The 25,587-nt window shown below is 42.2% G+C and overlaps 1 protein-coding gene across 2 annotated transcripts in view; it reads left to right on the forward strand.

The window, feature by feature from the left end:
* Window positions 1–25,587, forward strand: part of igsf11 (immunoglobulin superfamily member 11) — an 89,919-nt gene that overhangs the window by 20,748 nt on the left and 43,584 nt on the right. For both annotated transcript variants that reach the window (XM_029446257.1, XM_029446258.1), the window contains exon 2: window positions 1,376–1,405. In XM_029446257.1, coding sequence (XP_029302117.1) covers window positions 1,376–1,405 — 30 coding nt within the window. The remainder of the gene's footprint in view (window positions 1–1,375; window positions 1,406–25,587) is intronic.

Genomic DNA, 25,587 nt, shown 5'->3' on the forward strand with positions numbered 1-25,587 from the left:
CAAAAAGCTTTTATCACTGATGATACCATTCAAACCTTCACTGTAGCTTTGCAAAATGTTACTAATCAATCCGCAGCGAGCACTGGACCATCCCACTGAGCAGATCCTGCTATCAGGCAGCAGATGTAGCGGGCATCTGTTAGCACATGTAAAACCAACTAGACAACAAGTCTACATCCGCAGACATGAGTCGATTGGTTCCAGTGCATCTGCTTCAGACTGGAAACCAGTAATTGAGGGTAGAGTGCTTTGGGGAATTGGTGAGAAAATATTCTTTTGGGGATTTTACTACGGGCAGTGTTGGTCGACACAGTTTGGCACTGGGAGGCGTATAAAACATTAATTACAATTCCCAGTGAATCTATTATTTATAATGTATCAAAATGAAGATGCAAATGTATTTACAAAGTATTTTCAGTTTTGTTCTCTTTGGACAGTGGGAGTTACCAATGGTCTCAGCACAGAGCTGACATAATTAGTCCTATTTTGTACTGTAACAATGTATCTAATGTGCCCCTGCAGTAATGGATGTAACACACTTTATTCTTTAATGCTGTACCAGTGAAATGTACGAAGCATAGTTTGCTGCTACCACAGTGGTGCATACAAGAAGAAGTCAAAAAGGTTTATTGCTGTCAATTTTAATGACGATGGCAGTAGAGATGATATTGGCGGCCTGTCAGATGCAAGTCAATTGAGGCAAATCCAGCTGCCATCTGATTTAATTTTGACTGGGAGAGAGAGTTATTCAGTTTGGGCACACACGCTATTGGGAAGCAGCCGCTGATGGTGACAGAAAGATGTCCAATATATTTGTACGAATGCTCACAAGACAAGGTGATGATGCAAAAGTGTGGTGCCGGTTTGCAATCCTAGCATGGGTGTATCTGAGTGTGTGTGCAGGCGTGTAAGAGAAATGCTTGTTGTGTGTCTGTCTCTGTTCCAGGAGTACATACAGTATGTGTATTCAAGCACGTTGAGGTTGACTTTTTGGTGGATATGCACCCATGCACAATAATTACTTTATGCTCAGTGCCAGGGAAGGATTTAATTAACTGTCCCCTGTCAGGGTAGATAATTAGTCAATAACACACATGGACACTCTCTTCAAACACGCATAGAATAAGTCAATATGTTTGCCATGCTAACACTAATGCGGAGGTTAGAATGTACTAACAATTATACGCTGTTGCAGGGAAGTCTTGAGTGACACGGCTCAATAGGCAATGATAGAGGAGTATTGAGAAAAGCTGCAGACAGGAACGGAGCATGGCGTGGGTTCTGTCTGCCTACGGAGAGAAGATAATGTTGTTGATTTTTGTTTAAATTGCCTCATCAGTAACAGTAATTATGTTTTCTTCTTTTTTTGTTGCAGGTTCAAGGTTTGATCTACACACAGGGAAAGGTAAAAAAAAAAAGATTTAGATTTTTCTCTACCCTCTTTTTCTCTGCATGCAGAGGGAGACGGGATGGTTTGATTGACAGGCATTAGACTGTAGACTGTGTGTTCAGGTTGTGTGTGTGGATGAATATAGAGGCATTACTGGGGAGATTTGCAGACCAGTTTGTCATTTTCACAGTCAAACATACACACGCAGATAAGTAGCGCCGCCTGTTATCCTAATCATGATGAACATAAAATGTGGATTAGGGGTGTTCTGTAGTATCAGTTATAATCACACACAAACACATACTGAAATACTCAGTACACTTGCACCTGCTGTAAAATGGTTAAATGGACTGCATTTATACTGTGCTTTTCTTGCCTACCCAACCACTAAAAGTGCTTTACAACACATGCCAATGTTCACCCATTCACACACATTCATACACTGATGGCAGAGGCTGCAATGCGAGGGGCCAACCTGCTTATCAAGAGTGGTTAGGGGTTCAGTGTCTTGCTTAAGTAAATTTGACACTCTCCGGAGGAGTCTGGGATTAAAGTCGGAACCTTCCTAGACGACCGCTCTACCTCCTGTGCCCCTAATACGTGTTATTGTCCAATATAATGTCTCAACACGAGTGCCATCCGAGAGATGCAATGCTTGCTTAGCTGCATTGTTAGTGTCTTAAAAGGTCCCATGCTGTGTGGATATGTTTGCACGTATACTGTGTGTTTAGCTAAAGACTGAACAGGATCAATTCAACGTTTTTTTTTACAAAAAACACAAGAATATAAAAGAACAACTGCATTTTATCTATCCTGAGATTCGACAAGTTATTTGTTGTGTTGTTTAGGATGACAGTTATGGCGGTTTTGGGTTTTGCCATCTAGGCAGCATTTGATCATTATGGACCTACAGCTCTTTTTGGTCTATTTCTGGCAGATGGAGTCTGTAACGGTTTATGTCTGCGGCCTTCCCTCCGTAGATCCCAGAGTATTTTAGTCCAGAATAATCCCCACCATCTGCTGTCTCCTGTACTACGTTTTAGTGCTCAGCATCTCTCCCTTTATCTGTCACTCTGGTTTATATACTGTTGCATTTCCTCTTCCTGTTTTCTCTATATTTCACGATGATCCCTCGCAGCTGCATCTTTTAATTGTGATGCCTCACTTCCTCTCCCATTCAGGCTCTCCATCTCCATCACCTTCCTTCTCTTTTCTCCACTCAATCCCAATATGACTGCTCCTTCTTTCTCATGGATCTTAATTTTCTTCCCCTTTCCTCCCGTCCACTTTCCCATTATCTTTTCCCCTTCCTCGTCCTTTTAATATTTGCTTTTTCACTGTCCTTGTTTTAATACTCTGTATGTCTCTACACACTCCACCGCTCTGTGTTTCTCTCTTTATCCATCTCTCTGTCCACACAAATACACTCTCACACCAACCACTCTCCACAGGCTGTCAAATCCTAATCTGGGCTTCATGAGAACAGACTATACCCTCTGGTTTCTAATTTGAACGTCCTAAAAATCCACTCTGCTAGGAATGGAGATATATTTTATAAGTGCATTTTTCCAGCAAATCTGCTTCTCAGGATTGACTATTTGTAAAATGTTTGTGTGTTAAATCCTTTGTAAATTCTTAATAACTACTAGCTACTTTTAAACTAGCGATTAACTAAATTGAGAAGCATAGTGCGTAAATCTGTTGCTAGGATATAGCACCGTCCAATCGAAGGAATCAACTATGTAAACGATCAATGCAGCATCATGAGCTGTGACTTACTGTAACACCTTAAGCCAGATGATGCATTACAATTACCTGAAAACTTCAAAAACAAATTGTAACATTAGGCCTAGTGTGATGTTTTTGTGAAATGTAATTTTATATCTTCCCTGTTTACATCAACATTAAACAACACTCATGTTACACACATCATGATCATATTAAATTTCACCTGTTAATATCTGAATTTAAACAAATTTATATTACAAGTTCTGTCAATTGGTTCAACACTCACACCTGCCAGTGGTGTGAATATTAAGTCACATCTGAGTGTATAAGAACTCATTTGATCGGTGCAACCCGTTTTAATTCATGCGCAAATCTAAACTTAGCTAAGTTATAACATGAGAGTCAACTAACTTTAAGCTCACTAACAGTCGGTGTGATCTGCACCAGGAGACCAAGGAAACTAACACGTGTGTGCTGGCCGTGCTTTTGACAAAATGTAGAACATCCTAGACTGTAACAGGAAGCCAGCTCATTCACACTGCTTCACAATACCTTAGAGTGGATTTAGCAGTTCATAAAAGAGGATAACAAGTTTCCCAACCAGGTTCGTATTGCTCGTTCGTTCGTTCGTATTAAGTGTCTTAAAAAACTTCCGCAAAGCAAATAATTATACATGAGAAATTAAACAATTTCACAACAAGGATGAAAGTTGATTATTTTGTTCTGTAATGCACTTTTGATCCAAAAGATGATGTGATGATGATATCATTTTGACATCTGAATCTGTTTGTGAGTAGAACATGACAAATATAAGTTTTTCTAAACTACTGCTTGTGACTGAAATCACAATTTGTAAAAATGTCTCATTTGAAATATGTAAGGCTCTCATCTTCTTTCACAAGTAGCACTAAGATATCCTGGGAAAAGACACTTGACTTCTCCGCTGCAGTTGTTCTCTGGAAAATGGTACATGAGTACTGCAGAAACCCTCGAGTGTGTACAACTGAATCCCTTATTTCCTCTGCCCTCCTCTCTCAGACTGACGCTCTCAATTAGGAAGAGCTCTTTGTCAAATTAATACACCTGAGAACAAGACAACACCTTACTTGGAGCATGCATTTATGAGATTGATGATCTCCACAGAGAGATATTCATCCATCCATCCATCCATCGTCTACCGCTTATCCGGGGTCGGTTCGCGGGGGCAGCAGCTCCAGTAAGGAACCCCAAACTTCCCTTCTCCGGGCCACATCCGCCAGCTCCAACTGGGGGATCCCGAGGCGTTCCCAGGCCAGTGAGGAGATATAATCTCTCCACCGAGTCCTGGGTCTTCCCTGGGGTCTCTTCCCAGCTGGACGTGCCTGGAACACCTCCCTAGGGAGGCGGCCAGATGGCATCCTTACTAGATGCCCGACCCACCTCAACTGGCTCCTTTCAACGCAAAGGAGCAGCGGCTCTACTCCGAGTCTCTCACGGATGGCTGAGCTTCTCACCCTATCTCTAAGGAAGACGCCAGCCACCCGTCTGAGAAAACCCATTTCGGCCGCTTGTACCCATGATCTCGTTCTTTCGGTAATGACCCAGCCTTCATGACCATAGGTGAGGGTAGGAACGAAGATCGCCCGGAAGATCGAAAGCTTTGCCTTCTGGCTCAGATCTCTTTTCGTCACAATGGTGCGGTAAAGCGAACGTATCCATATCCTATCCATGAAAATTATAAACAGGATTTGTGATAAAGCGCAGCCCTAGTGGAGGCCAACATTCACTGGGAACGAGTCCGACTTACTGCCGAGTATCCGGACACAACTCTCGCTTTGGGCATACAGGGATTGGATGGCCCTCAGAAGTGACCCCCTCACCTCATACTCCCGCAGCACCTCCCACAGTATCACCCGGGGGACCCGGTTATACGCCTTCTCCAGATCCACAAAACACATGTAGACCGGATGGGCGTACTCCCAGGCCCACTCCAGGATCCTTGCGATAGTGAAGAGTTGGTCCGTTGTTCCACGACCAGGACGAAGTTCCTCTTCAATCAGAGGTTCCACTACCGGCCGAACACTCCTTTTCAGTACCTTGGAGTAGACTTTACCAGGGAGGCTAAGAAGTGTGATACCCCTGTAGTTGGCGCACACTCTCTGGTCCCCCTTTTTAAATAGGGGAACCACCACCCCGGTCTGCCAACCCCTAGGCACTGTCCCAGACTTCCACGCAATGTTGACGAGGCGTGTCAACCAAGACAGCCCCTCAACACCAAAGCCTTCAGCATTTCTGAATGGATCTCATCAACCCCTGTGGCTTTGCCACTGTGGAGTTGTTTGACTACCTCAGTGACTTCCAACTTCGAGCTCTGCCTCTACCATAGAGGTTAGTCCATAGTTAGTTGGATTCAGGAGTTCCTCAAAGTGCTCCTTCCACCGCCCAATAACCTTCTCAGTCGAAGTCAGCAGGGTCCCTACCCTTGCTGTACACAGCTTGGATGGTTCCCCGCTTCCCCCTCCTGAGGTTCCGGACGGTTTTCCAGAAGCACCTTGGTGCTGACCAAAAATCTTTCTCCATAGCTTCTCCGAACTTCTCCCACACCCGCTGCTTTGCCTATGCCACGGCAGAGGCTGCCACCCTTCGAGTCCGTCGGTACCCTGTAACTGTTTCCAGAGTCCTCCCGGATAACATAACCTGGAAGGACTCCTTCTTCAGTCAAACGGCTTCCCTGACCACCGGGGTCCACCACGGTGTTCGAGGGTTACCGTGGTACCGCCCAATCACGCCTCTCCAGGTGTCTCCATCATTTCCCACGTGTGCGTTGAAGTCTCCCAGCAAGACTAACGGAGTCCCCTACTGGAGCCCCCTGCAGGGCTCTATTTAGGGTCTCCAAGAAGGCCGAATACTCCGAACTGTGGTTTGGGGCATAGGCACAAACAACAGTCAGAGTTTTCCCCCCCATAACCCGAAGGCGTTGGGAGGTGACCCTCTCGTCCACTGGGGTGAACTTCAATGTAGCAGGCGCTCAGCCGGGGGCTAGTGAGTATCCTCACCCCGGCCCGACGCCTTACACCTTGGGCAACTCCGGAGAAGAATAGAGTCCAACCCCTATCCAGGAGTACGGTTCCAGAGCCAAGACTGTGCGTGGAGGTAAGCCCCACCAGATCCAACTGGTAGCGATCCACCTCCCGCACTAGTTCCGGCTCCTTCCCCCACAGAGAGGTGACGTTCCACGTCCCCAGAGCCAGCCTCTGCTGCCCGGGTCTGGTCCGTCGAGGTCCCTGACCATCACTGCCACCCGTGTGACAGCGCACCCGACCCCAGCGGTTCTTCCTGTGAATGGTGGATCCACAGGATGGATGGATGGGAGGCACCACACAGCAACTTCGGGCTGAGCCCGACCGGGCTCCGTGGCAAACCTGGCCACCAGGCGCTCGCTGTCGGGTAAGAGATATTCAGTGAGCTATATTGTGAAGGGTAGAGTACGAGGTTTATTATGCTTGATGGATTCAGATGTACTGTATGTGCCCCGAGGTGGATTGCAGCAACAGCAATGACAGTGTTAGCAATCAAAAATACAGGCAGGTATGACATCCCCACCTCAGTGACATGGTTGTCAGCCATGTACAGCACATCTCTGTCCCAGCACACAGCTGGATTAACAATGACTGAATGGATTAGTGAGTGTGTGTGCGCAAAAGCGAGAGTCAGACAGACACAGAATGATAAAACACGGTGACTCCTGTGTCAAGTGGGTATTTGATAAAGCCGGATACCTTAAACAGATACCGATAATACCACCGAGATCATCATATTTTGGCTCGACTGCTAATGACATCACAAAACCATGCACTCCACATGTACATGTGGTCGTACACACACACACACACACACACACACACACACACTGAGCAGATCATATCCTCGTCATCTGACCCAAATCCATTAGCACCAGGAGTCACAACCCCATCCACCCGCGCTTCTCCCTCAATTTCCTTCGCTTCCGCTGCCTCGTCTCTTATTCTTTGCCAGACGTAAGGTCCCCCATGTGGGACATTTCCTCCACAAGCTCATCTGGAATGACATGAACGGTGACAGTGGAACAGTGAGATTAAGCATGTAGGTGTTCACAGCTCACTGGACACTTACATTGCAGCTTTTTAAGTGGCAGCTAAAGAACCACCCTCTCTTTATGCCACTCACATTGACAAATGTATCAGTTCTTACCATTTCACAGTCCTCTGAGAGCACACAGTTATATAAAAGCAGATGAAGATAACTTCAACCAAAGCTAAAGCTAATGGAGATATCATCTTGTGTTAAACCGTCTGCATCTATAGGCTTACGGCTATAGTTGTTCTCTAAGTTAATTTTCTTGGTTTAATTGAATGCTAATGATGATGCTCCTGGAAATTTTTATTTGTCTTGTGTTGTGTTGTGTGTGTGTGTGTGTGTGTGTGTGTGTGTGTGTGTGTGTGTGTGTGTGTGTGTGTGTGTGTGTGTGTGTGTGTGTGTCAGTAATATGATTGCCAGCTGGGCCATTTAAGCTAAGACTGCATGCCTCTCTGCTGGTGTAAATTGCTTTGGATTGCTGTTAATAGCTACTTTTGCGATTTCCCTGTGAGTCCAACATTAAAATCTGCCAATATGTCAGTCTTATGTTGCTCTTTTATTCTCACTGCTGCAATGTGTTTCTTGGATTACTGACATGGCGTAGCGCTCTAAGAACGTCAGTAATGAATATAAGGCATGTAATCTGCTTGACTATTCAAAACGCTCCTAATTGAAATGCTGAAAAGACAGTTCTGGCTAATCAGCTTATAGATGTAGTCCACAGTTGACGGATAATAAAGAGGATCTTAGTGCTGAAGAGTCTATTACCACTCCTGTAATGAGAGTTCACATAATATGATCTGAGGACAATTGAGGGATCGGGAAGTTGGGAGGGAGAGGGTGGCAGGCCTGGAGGCTGCGGTGCTAGCTCCCATTGTTCAAAAAGATGGGTAAAAAAAGAAAAGTTCAAAGGGTCTGAACACCTACTGCAGCAATGCGATTTTGTAAAAATTTGTTTTAGGCAGAGATTTAAAAGACGTTACTAATCACACGAGGTGAACTGATGCACGCCTTTCAAAAGGTCCTAAATGGCTGTTCTCAAAACGACATGATGTTTTCTGATCTACCAGCTCTTTGGGAAAGTATGCTGAGGTCTAAACAAATAAAAACACTGCGAGAGATCAGACTTGAACCGGGGTCTTCAGTGTTTGTATCTTACCTTACACTTTTTAAATGAGGATATTACACTACTTTGACACTATGTAAGAGAGGGCAGTCATTTGCTCAATGACTAGGAGAGATCTGTTGTAAACATTGTCGTTTTCAGTAAAGGGACGATCAACCATCGTCTTCTTTGTTGTGCTCAGGAGTCTGGCTGCTGAGATGAAGATGTGAACAGTCCTCTCCGCCAGTCTTAGAAAATATAAAAATAAAAACTTTCTCCAATTCAGAGAACAATAATCTTAGTAGTTCATAAAAGGCTATGTAAACAATTAATGCCTACATGTATCCTTCTAAAGTATATAAATACCTTGTGATTGTTTTAAATATAGTGTATATTACACACACTTCAGAAGGATTTCTGAAAGGACAATACTTCAGAAGATGACAGCCCCAGTTTTACCTCCCATTACCATGAACATGTCCAATAGGACTAACATAAACTAAGGTGAACGGTGACGACAATACTGGTATTGGAGTAAGGTTTTGGTCATTTTCTTATATTGCCCAATCTCCCAAGTACACACTCCTGTTTCTAAATTCTGACTACTTTATTTGCTGCAGTAAACACCTCAGAGAGGCGGCTTTGTGGAGTAGAATAATGCACCTTGTTTCTGACATGATGTATCTTGGGAAGTCGGTGCTGGAGTGAGCACCGTTAACATGATGATACATCATCCTGCTCTGTGGAAAGATAAAATGCCAAAGGACAAGTCTCTGGACTGTCTGTCACTCATCTCTCTCTCACTTTCTCTCCCTCTCGTACTCTTTTGAACCCTCTAACCCCGCCTTTCCACACGCACACATACACACATAGTGTTGACAAAGCCTCTGTTTATGAGGTCAGGGATGTGCAGTATGAATGGAATGACACAGGACACACTAACACCTTTCCAAGCAGCTGTGCTAAAACAGGGCAGTGTGACATGAAATCTTATCTTTTAACTTATTGTAAAGTTAATTTGGCAATTCTGTAGAATGTATTTTATAATATCCTAATCCTATTAAAGTTGAAACAAACACCACTTGGAATTAACAGTGCATGCCATAGTTATTGAAGCGTCTCAGTGTGATCACATGTCCAATTTAAATTATCCTGTCCTTGCACTGACTGTCCTCATAGTTAGCACTTCCCAGGAGCTCCTCGTGACATTTAAACACACTATAGATATCTTATCCGTCAATTATGTTCTGAAATGTGATACAATATTTGTTCTACATCCAGAATAAATACAATTATATGCAGTAATCTGAATGTAACATCAGGTAGTGAACTTAAAAGAACACTTGGGAAATGCACTTATTTCTTTACTTTTCAAGAGTTGGATCAGTATATTGATATAACACTGCGTAATCTCAATATGTAACTCCTGCCCGTTAGTTTATCAGAAAGATTGGAAACAGTTTAGTTAACAATTATATCTCATATAATTTGTTTAATCTAGCAGGTAGACAAATAAATATATTTACCAAAATGTCAAACTTCTTTTCAACGCACTACAGAATCTAACACAGATATTATCTATTCTATTCTATGCTATTCTATTCTATTCTATTCTATTCCATTCTATTCCATTCCATTCCATTCCATTCCATTCCATTCCATTCCATTCTATTCTATTCCATTCCATTCCATTCCATTCCAGCATGATGTGCCAAGAACATAATATATGTTAGCTTTCTCTGCAATGCCCTCTAGCCAGGGATCGGACTACTTTCTCTCTACATGTGTAAGGTGAGCAGATGGCAGCCACAGGAGCGGAAGAAAAAAGGGCCCAGCTAAAGTCCCACTGCTCGTTACCGGCGACAGTGCTATCATTAATCATCACACCTTCAAGTATCTGAGAGCTGCAGGATATAAACTTGAAGTTGGGTTCAAAGGATAGCTGCAATTTGATATGGACTTACCATTATATAGGCCAGGACAAAGGGACAACAGCCATGTGTTTGTTTTTTGACTTTGGTCTTAACTTTCTGTCTGTGAATCCATATTGTTCAAATTGCAGATATGTGTTTTTGTATAAACTACAGTCACACTTCGACAGTTCTTTTGTGTTGTATAAGAGGAGCAGTATATTTCAACGCAAAACAGCGTTACTATGAGATTTGGGTCAGTTGATCTGATGAGCATGTATTTCAGGGTGTTCCATTTTCACATTGAGATCTCTTTTGAGCTCCAACCTGAGGTGTGTGTGTACGGTGAAGGAGACATTGATGGTAGGATGAGGTCAGGCCCCGAGGCTCCGGCAGTGGTTAGTGTCAGGCGGCTAATTTAGAAAGTGTTGTGTCAGAGTAATAAGAGCTAAGGGGAAACTCCAGATACATATCTCACACACACACACACACACACACACACACACACACACACACACACACACACACACACACACACACACACACACACACACAGACTGCCTTTCTATCTGGCTGGAGGAGAGTAAGAGTGCTTTATAAGGACAGGCAACAGATTGGGAGGAAATATGGTGAGTTCGGAGAATTAGGGCTGGAAGAGGAGGGTTAAAAGTTTTTCTGTGATTGACATAGGAAGTCAAGGAGTGAAATAAATGGGGGAGGGAGGGAAGAAGGGGAGCAGCTGTCCTTAGATGTCTGTCTCTGAGGGCTGAACCAGGAAACATCTTTTAAGTTCTTAACCTTGGCATTTGGACACCAAGAGGAGTGCAAAGATATGAAAACTGGATCCCGAAATAAAATTGCAGTGACGGGATGGTGAATATTGTCTGACATCTGCCTCATTCTAAGACGGAAAAAGTAACTTTGAACAGCACCTCTGTGTTTGTTGATTTTGGATCAGCTAAGAGGTTCTATATATAAGAGCTGTGATCTTTTTCTTCTTGCTTTTTTCAAATTTGAATTGCAGAATTACATTATCTGCTACTGTACAGTGTGCTGAGGTTTCACAATCCCATAAGAGCCATTCAAGACAGATTATTGTATAATTAAAAAAATTGGTAGAAAAAAGTGGCGAAGGGAAATTAGCTAGTTTTCTTATTGATTGCCCTTTTGAAAATAAAAAAACATGTTTTTGTGTGCCAGAAGCAATGCCTTTTGAGCCAGCAGAGCAACATGATCCATATTCCAAACACACAGAGTGATTGTCATCACAGGAGCAACAAGAGAATAGGCCGGAGCGCGTATTGATTTCTCCTCATACAATTTCTCCTATTGTAGTTTTGGCACACAGGTTGACGACTTCACCATACTGTTTTGTTCACCATCGTGACACTTGGTAAAGTTCTGTGGCCTATTCATCTTCTCCTGACTGGATACCGCTTGGATTTCTTGTCCATGCCACCCTCCATCTGCCTGTGTGGCAGGACGTCATCTATGTGAGGAGAACTGATACCTTATACGCACACACAGCTCCCAATCCCATTCATTATGAGGCTATTTGTTTTTGGGGATGATTTGGCCATATCTTAGGCCCTCATGCATTATTCAAAAAAATATTGCACTCTGCGCTGCAGGAGAAAAGCAATAAACGTTCTGCTATCATCTGTTATTCTGGGACAATTAAAGGAAAGTAATGCGCCTGCCGTGCACCCACCTCTGGATAACAATGTTTTCCAGTTATTGTTTTTTGATAATAGAAATTTTGGACAACATTGCAACCACTGCTGTCACGATTTTCTTGCAGTTTTGGAGAGATGGCATGTTTTACTGTCGTATCAAAGGCAGCTGTATAAATGAAATATTCTGTTTTAAATCAAGCAACACAGTCCCCTCCTTGAATATCAATGTGAATAACTGAATCTTGAGGTAAGATCATTTTTATATTACACATCAGCTTGCATGTCAGATCTGAACTCATCTGCTAGAAAATAACTCATTACTCAGCATGGCAGCTATCTTGTTTCTATTTTTTTTTTTTTAGGTAAAGGCCACTGGGTATATTTTATTTACACCTCTGTGAATTATTCAGGGAAAGTGTTTCTAGATGGAGCTAGCTAGCTAACTGTCGACGAATGGTTGAGTTGATGATCGTCCCACTCTCCCATATGTATTAGTGCATGCCTCCAGGCTTTACCATATGTACTTATCAAAGAGTTTTCTGGATTGAAAGCAGGAGGATTTCTCTCTGCAAAAAAGTTACTGCTTTAGTAGGGATTTGCACAAATGGACGAGATTCGGCCTCCCTAACCGCACCAATGTTCCTGATTTATCTCCCGACGTGTGTGTGCTTTGATGTGTGTACGAGCATCTTCAATGTAACTTGTATTTGTGCCTTTTCCTTTGTGGGTCCTGCTACATTTATGTATTCCTCCCTTTTTTACGTTTTCTTTTTGCAGAATAATCCCTCTCTGTTTCTTTCATTTTACCCACGCTTCCCCCTGTTTCATTCTACCGCCGTCTGCTCTCATCTTTTTCTATCCTGCCTCACTCCATCCGCCCCTTCTCTTTTTTTCTATTTGCTCCTTCTTTATCCACTCCATCTACGCTTTGAAGTGACCAAAAGGCGAACCTTATCAAACAAAGCTTCATAAAACCTCTCAGCATTTTTCCCAGGTGTGTGTGTGTGTGTGTGTGAACAAGACATATTTGTCTCTAACTGATCTCTTTTCAAGGGAGTCCAACCTGTCAGATCTGATGTTCAAACAATATCCACTTTAGAAATATCGGACTCGAGGCAGCAGTGGTGTTGCAGGTCAACAGGAAAAACATTTTTTTGTAGTGTAGGATGGGAATCAGCGGAAATCTTTTGAAACTAAAATGTTAGATGTATAGTTTTACTTTTTTTCTTGTAGTTGTGAGAGTTTTACTATTCGACTTGGACTTCTGCCAGCTGCAACTGGGTCTCTGAAAACAGCAGTCATCAGACACTCAGAGCAGGCTCCCTCCTTCCTCCTCCCAACACACACACACACACACACACACACACACACACACACACACACACACACACACACACACACGCATTTCCTTATTCTCCTCTCTCCAATCCTCCAAGATTCCCTCCTTTCTTCCTCTGATCTTCGGAACATCAATCCCTCATTCCTCAAAGCAAAAACGAGGGGAGGGAGATGACAAAAATGAGATGACAGATTACCTGCTATATATAGAGCCAGTCTTATGCCGCTTCTCTTATTCATCTTCTTCTCGCACCCCCAAGACATTGGATACACCTTTTTTGGTTTGTGACTGGCGATGCAAATAGACCCTCTCTCTCTCATCACAGTGCTCTCAAAATTCCTCGAGCCGAATGTTTTCATAAACGAGCCTTGCGGTGAGGATGTGATAGCAGGCGGGCGAAGACATGTACAGATCCACAGTGAGGTTGATTTGTAGAAAATAGGCCATGATCTTATTAGCACAGTCAGTAAAAAATATCATGATTTAGCATTATTTTAGCTTGGAAGCTATCATATTGTAACACTCAGTTGAATAATAGTCACATTTACCCTATGATAAAATAGTGGTAAGTGTGTTCTTTTTCACTTTAGAAACATACATACTTATATCTAGAGCGAGACAGATTATGGTCTACAGTGTAATATCCTCTGTTCCCTCCTGTCCTCTGCTAAGTGTTTCTATAGACTGTGTACCGCAGATTTATGCTTTCCTGGCCCTGGGCGACAATATTGTAAAGTATGGATTAGTACCACATTGAAAGGCCACGGATAATCTCACTCTCTTGCTTTTTTTCTGCAGTTCTCACTCTGAGTGAGATTTCTCTTGACCACCTCTCTCTGCTTTCTTTTTTTCTCTGCAAATTATAAGATTTTTCTATCCAGGATTTAGCCCCTGCTTAGAGGGTTGATCATTTGTATTACAAAACCAATACATCTGGCCTTTTTTCTTACCTCTATCGCATTAGTACTGTGAGCATATAGAATATTGTAAGTATGCTACATATCGATGGGTGAGAACCAGAGGGGCGTAAGTGACATTTGACTAGCATTGACTTTGAATCCTCGATTATTTCATTCTCTTCATCAAGCTCGTCTGCATCTTGATATAACATTAGTAACGCTTCTTCAGCAGTAAAAAGCTTTCTTCTCATGGTTGACCTAGCTTGCTTACTTGTGGTGTCAGCCATTTTGACTCAAGTGCTATCCACAGGCTTTTCCCATAATACATTTCTCAGGGCCAAAAGAGCGTAGGTGCACTTACGCCCTTTTGGCCCCAAATAGTTCAGTGTTAGGTCTTTTGGTTTCTGATTAATAACTCTGGATTGGTTAAGAATTCACATGTGCCCTTTTGGCAGTAGAAAGAGCTAATCAAGAGTTTTCATTTGATATATATATATAACTCACCCCTCGATATGTAAACTTGATTCAGGCTGTTTTATAATAGTCATAATGAGTTGTGGCAGATGTACGGAAAATCAGTCACAAGGATAATTTTTAATAGTGTAGCAGGTTTCCTGATAGATATTTTTTAAAACAGTTTATCTTCATTCATTGTATTTTCTTTAAAGGCCCACTTCACTCAAGTTGCTTTTTGTTACTTTACATAAATAGTTGACCTTGACTGTGCAGAATAATGTGGAGTTTGACTCTACATTATTGCAAGGTTGTTTTCACATTCATCTGTTGAAGAGGGAAAGTTTCTCCGCGCTCATCTTAAAGCTCAGTTTCATATGTTCACATATGTATTGTAAAGCAGGATTTTGTGACATTCCAGCTGGGAAGTCTATTGTGGTCCAATGTGCAACTTCCACAAGTGAAATTTGAAACCTCCAGTGCACAAACACTGAGAAATTACCTTTCAGTAAATTTAAATCTTGTTTCCAGTAGTTAAACTTAAATAGCACATTCATGAACATTATAATACCAACTCCAGGAACTCATAATGTTTGTCTTTAGTTATGTTAAGCAGCAATGTTGAGTTTAAATAGATGGTGGAGACAAACTACTTTTAACATATTGCTGTACACATCTTTGCTAAGTTTCAAATGATGCACACACAGCAGACATGACTGCACAACTGCATCAGGAAAAGGTAACAAGGTAATTAAGTTAAACTCTCACTAACTCTGACTGAAATATATTTAATAGGTTTTTAACAATAACACATTGTCAATGTAAATCATCCATCCATCCATCGTCTACCGCTTATCCGGGATCGGGTCACGGGGGCAGCAGCTCCAGTAACACCACGGTGTTCGAGGGTTACCGCCCCTTGAGGCACCTAAGACCTTGAGAACAAAGCTCATCACCGCAGCTTCAGCAATAGAGGTTTTGAACATCGCCCACTCAGGTTCAATGCCCCCAACCTCCACAGGGATAGCTGAAAAGCTCCGCTGGAGGTGTGAGTTAAAGATCCCCAGGACAGGGGCTTCCTCCAGACGTTCCCAGTTCACCCGCACTACCCGTTTGGGTTTACCACGTCTGTCCAGAGTCTTCCCCCACCCCTTGATCCAACTCACCACCAGATGGTGATCAGTCGACAGTTCCGCCCCTCTCTTCACCCGAGTGTCCAAAACATGCGGCCTCAGATCAGATGATACGATTACGAAATCGATCATTGACCTTTGGCCTAGGGTGCTCTGGTACCACGTGCACTTATGAGCATCCTTATGTTCGAACATGGTGTTTGTTATGGCCATTCCATGACTAGCACAGAAGTCCAACAACAAACGACCGTTCGGGTTTAGATCAGGGAGGCCGTTCCTCCCAATCACGCCTCTCCAGGTGTCTCCATCATTTCCCACGTGTGCGTTGAAGTCTCCCAGCAAGACTACGGAGTCCCCTACTGGAGCCCCCTGCAGGGCTCCATTCAGGGTCTCCAAGAAGGCCGAATACTCAGAACTGCGGTTTGGGGCATAGGCACAAACAACAGTCAGAGTTTTCCCCCCCATAACCCGAAGGCATAGGGAGGCGACCCTCTCGTCCACCGGGATAAACTCCAATGTAGCGGCGCTCAGCCGGGGGCTAGTGAGTATCCTCACCCCGGCCCGACGCCTTACACCTTGGGCAACTCCGGAGAAGAATAGAGTCCAACCCCTATCCAGGAGTACGGTTCCAGAGCCAAGACTGTGCGTGGAGGTAAGCCCCACCAGATCCAACTGGTAGCGATCCACCTCCCGCACTAGTTCCGGCTCCTTCCCCCACAGAGAGGTGACGTTCCACGTCCCCAGAGCCAGCCTCTGCTGCCCGGGTCTGGTCCGTCGAGGTCCCTGACCATCACTGCCACCCGTGTGACAGCGCACCCGACCCCAGCGGTTTTTCCCATGAGTGGTGGGCCCACAGGATGGATGGATGGGAGGCACCACGTAGCTTCTTCGGGCTGTGCCCAACCGGGCTCCGTGGCAAACACGGCCACCAGGCGCTCGCTGTCGGGCCTCCCTCTGGGCCTGGCTCCAGACAGGGGCCCCGGGCTTCCTCCGGGCAGGGTCTCTCCTTTCCTTTCCCTTTCTTTCATGAAGTCGTTTTTGAACCATTCTTAGTCTGGCCCCTCATCTGAGACCAATTTGCATTGGGAGACCCTACCAGGAGCACTAGGCTCCAGACAACACAGCTCTCAGGTTCATAGGGACACACAAACCTCTCCACCACGATAAGGTGATGGTTCCCATGTAAATCAAGACTTTGGACAAAACCAAACATTACACTGTTATAGTATCTATCATAGTATTTTAAGATATAAGTCTCAACTTAATCCAAAACCAAAGAGCTTTGGTGTTTAAATGTATTGGATGCAGATCTATGATGTAGATGGTCTCAGATCAAATCATAAACTTCTCAGTTAATTCTTACAATCTTACAAATGAATAGTTTTCTAGGGTTTTATATATATATATTTAGATATTTTTACATAGATTTAGATATATCTATATATATGTGTGTGTGTATATATATATATATATATATATATATATATATATATATATATATATATATATAGATAAATATATATATATGTATATATAGATATAGATTATCTATATACAGTATATATATATATATATATATATAGGACTTCATTCACTTTCTTAATTCATTCAACTTGTTAGTATAATGGTATAACTGCATTAAGTAATTTGGAACACAAAAAAAGAAAAGTTGTCTCGAGGTAAACACAGACAAAAAGAAATTGGTTTGTTTACTTCCCGTATCCAGAGGCTTTAGTCAGCTGCTTTAATTGTAAGCCCTTTCTTTTTCAGTACACCAAAGGCACAACAGAGTGCACTTGTATACAAGCCTCCCTGCATATTTATTCATTCAAAATCATTGCTCTCTCTTTCTTGCTCTCTCCCTTCTTCTCACACTTTCATCTTTTGTTTTGCTCACCACCATATCATCAGCATATTGCTGTGTCGTCCTCTTTCTTCTGTCACTGTAAAGTATCACTCTCCCTTCATATCACTTGTATGTACTTTAATCTCCACAGGAGAGAGGGAGGGAGAGAGGAAAAGAAAATAAGCTAGAGGTGCAGGTCCTTCCCTTGGGATATAATTTATGTTATCGCATATATTTACATCACACCCAAAGGTAAGGCCCCGCTCTGGCAACCCCGCTACCTCGTACTCCAGACATGAATAAAGATTCTACATTTCCAATTTGATTTTCCCCTCTTCTACTCATGTCTTTGCCAGTAGCATCATTTTTAAACTTTTTTTTATTTTTTAGATGAAACGCAAAAAATATATGCCAGAGAGGGCAGGGAGATACAAATTGGAGCCATGAAACTATTCCTTTTCATGCTGAGAGGAGAAGGAGAGCTCCGTTAGCCTAGCTGACATTCCACTTAATTTGATTCATTACTGTGTGGTGACGCTATTGTCGCCTCATGCAGGGAAGTGGGGCAGTTGTAGAGCTTTGAAATATTCTGATGGTAGACAGGACAGCCGACACACTGATGTAGCTTCTTCCTGCCCATAGCCTTAACTGCAAATTGCCTTTACCACAAGTTTTCACCATATTTGTGAACCACTTGTTAGCGCACAGTGTGAAAACAAAATGTTTGTAGAGATTCATTCCAACTAGAACCAAGCCCATAGGGTTCATAAAAGTTCAGCCAGCAGTATTGAGTTAGTGGAGGGCAATAGAGAATAAACTTCATAAGGTGCCTCTATAAAACAGCATTGCTTTGACACTGGAGCATTAACATACTTACCTACCCTTTTAAGGATGATACTGGCTTTTTTTTTCCAATAAATCCCATAAACACATAACAATCCACATTTTGCTAACCTGTCACATTTGGCTCCAAACCCATTAGTTCCTACTGAAGACATAAAACAGCAGTAAATAGTGCTTTTGTTGGGGATTATTTCAGCAGTGGATTAATACACATTTGATGCTCGGGAGAGTGTTTACGGCAGCAGGAAGGTGCATGTGGGTTTTATTCAAAAATAAACATATGTGTTCATGATGAACAAATGTCACACAGTGCGACAGTGTGACTCATTCATGTGATGTTAGTATTATTTGACACCAGAAAGGCCCTAATGGCACAAATAAATAAGATATATCAAACTTTGGCAACGATACTTGATGAAAATCAATTTATTGTTAGGTTTGGTCTTTCCGTGGGATTTTATAAACATAGTAAATATAGAATATCACCATACGTATCAATACAACCTCCATCAACAGATTTTCAGTTTTGTACCACAAACAATATGGTCACTGGGAGATGACAGATATGGCAGATTAACAATTATGTAGCTGTGATATCACTGACATATGAACGGACTCAGATGGAGACAAAATCACAATCTGTCTATGTGACTTGCTGTTGTCTGACTCATACAGTATGCATACAGTACGGACAACTGGTCGCTGGGCGGTTTTGGCCACTACAAGTTGCTCACTCATGCTGTTGTGGTTTGAATACATAAGGAATGATGAAGGATTCATATTAAACCAAACAATAATTATCGGATATCATTTAAACTCAAATTCACTACTAACATTAAAGAAAATCTAAATGTGTTCTGGTTAGGTTTACAAGAAACACTCTTAGATTTAATATGAGACTATAAGGTGTGTTCGGATTAGTGTTCAGTTCTAGTGTAACATAACATTTAAGATCTTCTTTACTGTCACTTCTGTAAATGTCCAGGAGACACCTGCTGTTTTACATGCTGCGTGCTACTCTGGTAATTCAGTGAGCCGCAGGGTGCGACTCCTTACTGAGAGCCACACATCACAGGGGTTCCCGCCGCCATTGATATGTATCATTTTATCCATATAGAATAAATGTAAGTTAACATAATAAACAAGAACCTGATGTCATTACTCTCCTGGTCTACTATTAATCTCTACATTTATAATGTCAGTAATTCTGTTTTTTTACACACATACACTTGTTTCTTTGTGTACTGATCCTTACTGACACATGTCTTCAGCAGAACAATAGAGAATTGAGCCTTTTTGTTCAGACCAACCCATTTTTCATTATCAACATCCGACGGATTTCTTCTTTTTTATTTTTTTTATGTTTTATCACAGACGGTTTCTTCCTTAATTATTTCTACACAATGCGCTGCAATTGTTAGTTGACAAACTGTAAATCCTAAAAGGCATTAAAAACAAAGAAGCATTTTAGTTTGCCCACAGACTGGTTTGTTTAAAGTTGAGTTGTGGCTTGTCTTTTCAAAGGGGGAATAAACTGCACATTTCAAACCTTGAAAAACAAAAGAACACATACCACGTGATTGTGTGCAGTTTTTAAATAATATATTCTTGAGGGCATCTTCAGGATTATTCCATCTAAAGGAGGGGTTAACTGCATATCTTCCTTCTAACACACATGATTGTAGAACGGAGAAAAAACAAAAGACCATTAGAGAAGACAAATCTGCCCAGAGCCCTTGAATGCATCTGAAACCTACTGTGTGCTGGAAAAAGATCATTTTGATTGACATACAGAGACTACATTAATTCATCATGGTACGCTTTCATACACCGCCACAAGTGATTTTAAACCTAGCCATCCACCAACTTCATCTCCCAAACCCCCGCTTTGCTCAGCTATAAATCATCATCTAGCCACAGGCCACTGGGTGCAGAGCAAGGTGACACTCCATACTGCTACCAACACCGCTGGAGGTGGGAGAGGGGGGAAGGAGAGGAAGAGGGAGGAAAGGGCAGTAGGTTGAGATCATGGAGGCAAGAGGGAGTGGGAGAGATTGTGTGACTGTATCTATCTACTTGGCTGTCACAGTGGGAGGGAAATCTTTGATGTAAACTCTATCAGTATTTGGCTTGTAGAGACACAGCTCAGACTTGAGTGAAACTCAGGGTGATTCACGACACATCAGCAGTCGATCCTGGCTGGAAATTGAAACACAGAGACCATAGCGCTCAGAAATTTGCAGTTTCTAGGCTCAGTCCGTACATGAGTGAGAAGTGGTGTAATAATATGAAATATGTTACCTTCACCCGCTGGAGATAGTATTTCTGTCTGCCGGGTCCTTGAAGAAATAGGTTTGTTTGTAGGAATTCTTCCCATCTACCAAGGTATGAAAATGTCCTTTTGTATATGTGCATTTTGACCTTATGTTAAACAGTGAATAGCTTGTCTTTGCTAAATGAATGGATGTCTATGATTTAAACTTAATCAGCTCATCTCAATATAGACCGTGAAAGACCTCGTCAGACAACGATGGATGGTTTAAATAACTATGAATTTGATCTAGGGTTTTATAATAGATAAAAAGTTGTAATAAGAAAATTTACATAGATTTTTATAACCACCTGCTGGCTAGCTTCACATTTACCGTACAGCCATGAGTGTGGTATCAATATTCTAATCTAACTCTCCGCAAGAAAGTGAATAAACATTTTTAGCATTCAGCATTTTCCCAAAATGTCAAACTATTCTTTTGAATCCTTGTCACTTCTTCTTTGGACATTTCTAAACACATCAAAGCGGCTTCATTTATCTACTGTACCTGTAGAAATAATACTTTCTTTTCTATGCTATGTTACGACCTCAGGAATTGAGATTTGAAACATGAAGAAATGCTTTGCTCGCAGGGATGTTCTTGCCTTAACTAAAGTGTTAGCTACTAAAGAAAAGCTCAGAAACTCCCTTATTAATTCTTTGAATGTAGTGGAGAGCAGAAAGGAGGATGGCAGAGAGAAATCTGTGAGAAGTGTTCTGTGTGTTGGTGTGTATTTGTGCTCGTACACTAAAAAAAGGTCCTTTTACTGAAGAGTAGACAAATAAAACATATTGGAAAATATAAAGTTACATCTCGTTTTGATCCACTCAATTTGCTTGTGAGGAGCAGCATTTTATTTGCCTGTAACATACCAATGCTTTATACTGCCTTTATTAATCAACTCTCAAATGTGATGAGCTCATCAAAGTGGGAGCGGAAGGTTATGACAGCATCTTAACAGATCGCTCACTTTACCTGGAGTCTTATTTCATGCAAGATGGTGTAGACAGAAAATCAAATTCCATTTAATCAATCACCAGCTAAAGTGTAAAGAGAAGAGTAGAGAAACCAATGTTACCCCTGTTACCGCACATTATTTCTTGGGTCACATTGTCTCATTCATACAGATGAAGCCATTTACAATCTCATATTTATCGCTCCTATACTGAAATAAAGCAGGGAGGCACACTGTACTATAATGGTATGAGATTGACCCAGCAGGCTCCGTGGGGAAGGTTCAATACCACCATAGCTTTAGTTCCTAGTTTATGAAAAGGGAGGCAGAGGAGGGTGAAGTCGGCAATTTATCAGGCCTCAATGGTAACGAGGCTGCGCTGGTGCAGTTATGAGAGGAGCACAACGGGAGGTAGAAAAGAAAGGCAAGACAGTCTCTTCCTCCTCTGCCTTCACTTTCCAAACATAGAGCAGTAACGGTGGCGATATACTGTAGGTGCTCGCAGGTAATGATTACACAGGTTTTATGTAATATATTGTATAGCATAGACTATATGCAATACTAACAATACTATTACCAACGGTAGTTTAATTTCGACAAACACAGGATATGAACATCTTGTATTACAGATTCTGCCATTGTTATTTCTTGTTCTCATTAAGTATGTATTAAACAGATAGATTTGAGTTCCTTTGATAAATAATACAAAACACTGTTGACTCAGTCGAAGAGTACTCAGTTTTTATTTTAACTTTGATGTAAGTCCGATAGCGTTAGCTGGCCAGATTTGGACTTATTCATGGCTTAAGCTGATGCAATGATTGGCTCCCCATGGAGTGAATCAAAGTACCTCGTCTGAGAGAGTTCGACCACAACGCTTCTCTGGTTCGAATGCAAATTACTTTATGATGATTTTTTTTTTTTTGTTCATCAAGGGAAGAAAGAAAGATAGCCACTGCTCTTTCCTTCCCCCCCCCTGCAGCATTTCTGTGACACAGACACACAGACGCCATGTGAGCGGGGATGTCAGCTACAGATGGTCTGTGCCACGCCAGATTAATGGTGATATTGGGAAGAGAAAGAAACCATGCAGAGTCCGACAGAAAAAAAGCCCACGTGTACACTGAAACCAAACTAAGTTGTGCAGGTTTTAAACAACATTAGAGTGATTGTTGTGACGACTACAGACAGCGTATAAACTGCTCATTCAGGTTCATGCATGTCTGTGACTTTCATGCTTTTCTGCAAAATTGAGTGTGTGCAAAATGTTTTCTTTCAGGTTAGCTGTCTGTGTGGTGATGAAAGCGTCTGAAGATAACGATAGAGAAACAGCTGAGGACAGAGAGATAGATAGATGGACAGAAGGATTGATGGTTGGATGGAGGGAGAGATGAATGTAGAAACCTTTTGTCTTTGTCAGTGCCAGCTCAGTATCAGCTCATGCACCAGTTTCTTCTCACACATCACTTGACAAGGGTGGAGCAATAAAAGAGCACACACGCACACACACACACACACACACACACACACACACACACACACACACACACACACACACACACACTATGACTGGATCCCTTGTGTAAATAAAATACAATAGTGGTACAGTGCTGTCTGAGGTATATATGTTGCAGGCCTAAATAGCTTGTTTGCTCGCTCACAGAACTCTAGTTAGATACATAAAGAGGGCAATGCTGCAGTGTCAGTGGGCTACCCAACACACACATTACGCAAATGTACACACAGATACACACACACACACACACACATGCATATCGTCTCTCTGGCTCCAGGCAGTTCTTCTGCTTGGCTTGCAGTGCTTGTCCTCTTGTTGGCTAAATGGCTGTGGGTAGCCTCTCTGGTTCACACTATGATAGCAACACTTAAGTCTCCCTCCAGTCAGACTGGCATCGTCTATTGTGCGGCTGTGAGACCACTCACATTCTTTTTGATTAATTCGAAGACAACAAAGAACATTAACATTTCTCATGCTGTTACTTTGCAGATAAAGCTTTACAGATGCAGACATGTGGTACTTGAACACCGACAGATTGTACCTTTTTTCACCAAAGGAAGTCACACTCATCCCCCACGTGATCACACCCACTCTGCTGTGTATTCTAGCTCAAACTAATAACCAGTTTCTAACCAGTTTCTTTCTTTTTTTTTACAATATTTAATAAGAGTCCTGATGATAAAGCTTAATTTCCTCAGCTGCAGAGTCTGCGTCTTAGGGTTATATTGAATAGTCTTGGTTGCATATTGAATCCATATATCTTGAGTCTCACACGCTCTGCATTAACCAGTGGTATCATTAGAAGTTTGCACTTTTAAGCTGTGAGTCGTCATCACTTTGTATGTGTTTTAGTCCCACAGCTAGCATGAGCTAGAGTCTATTTGTAGCACGTCCTTTACCGGGCTCCCAACACAACAGAGATGATGTGTGAATTCTGCTTCAACTAATCTCGCGGTATAACACCACGCATTACCCTCATAGGAAGCCGAAGTGCATTGCACAATATCATAAAGCACCAACTTCAAAGGGGAGGTTCGATAAACAATTATTTCACTCCTCTTTCACGGATGTTGCTGTTGTTCTTTGGGTTGCTTTTTTGACTGATGCCTGGAGGAAGCAGCAGGAAGCTCAAACTCACTTTGCGCTCTATGTTTTGTGTTGGTGGAAGCAGGCTCGACTCTGAGCTGATTGTCTTGAGAAATTGGTTAACTAATCAGGCATGTCTGTAATAGAATTTTAAATGTGGACGAGGTCGTTTTCAGAATATTGTGGATCTGATTTGCATAATTTTACTCAGACAATAAAACTCTGAGCTCGAGTTTGTTGCTGGATGTGGAGATCTGCCTGTTGAATGTATGGTTTGGACTGAACGCTGTACAATGAAGGATTTGTTCTTTTTTCCATCATGTAATTACATTTTGAGTAAGTACATTTGTCTGTGCAATTTATGTCAAGAGAGACATCACATTATAGGGTTTTAATTTACGTAGTTATTGTGGTATGATGATTGAATCCCATGTCTTTTCAACTGAAAGAGGGCTGGCCTCCTCCGGGTCACCCTGTGGTTGGATGTTCCTGGAGTGTGACTTTGATACTCTGCTCTACAGTTTTTTATCCTGTCCTGTTGGATGTTTTTGTAGATTGTGACCTAACACAGCTGTTCTCTGGCTGGTCATGTTCTGTGTGTCTTTGAAGACCTGGCTGAGCAGCCCCCTGCTCCGCCTTCTGCCGTGCACAGTGTGATGTCGAGCCTGTAGTGGGTCATTCGGCCCATCGATCTGCTCACATCACACCTGACCACCAGCTTTCTCTTGTTTCACCTACCATCATGTACTCGAGTACATGTTATTCCTACAGCGCAATATCACATATTTGCCTCACAGTGCTTTACAATCTATATATCATATGACACCATCTGTCTTTTTTGACCCTCACTTCGGATAAGGAACCCCCCCCCCCCCCCCCAACCTTTATTGTGGAAAAAATTGAAGAAAGAGCAGGGATCCCTCTCCCAGGATGGACAGAGGCGCACTATATGTTGTGTGTACATAATAAAACAACATCATGGAATTACAATCCATATGATAAAATTATACATGGAATATGAACATAATGAAAAAGATCCAACCGTAGTATGTACAGTCTTGACTTTTTTATTCTTTTAAAAACAAATCTTGATTTCAGAAGAGCATGTGATACAAATATTAGAAATGAAAAAATTGTTGCTATGAGAAAGTACACACACTGAAGAATATGAAAGATGGCCAGAGGTCATAAATAATCTCTTCTTGACATTTATCTTAAAGGTTCCACATTATTGCACCAGCTCCATTGGGATTGTATCCCTACTTTGCACGTCTTTGCTAGTCAGCGGCTTGTGATTCACC

This window comes from Cottoperca gobio, chromosome 13 (genome assembly GCF_900634415.1).
Source record: "Cottoperca gobio chromosome 13, fCotGob3.1, whole genome shotgun sequence".
NCBI lineage: Eukaryota > Metazoa > Chordata > Actinopteri > Perciformes > Bovichtidae > Cottoperca > Cottoperca gobio.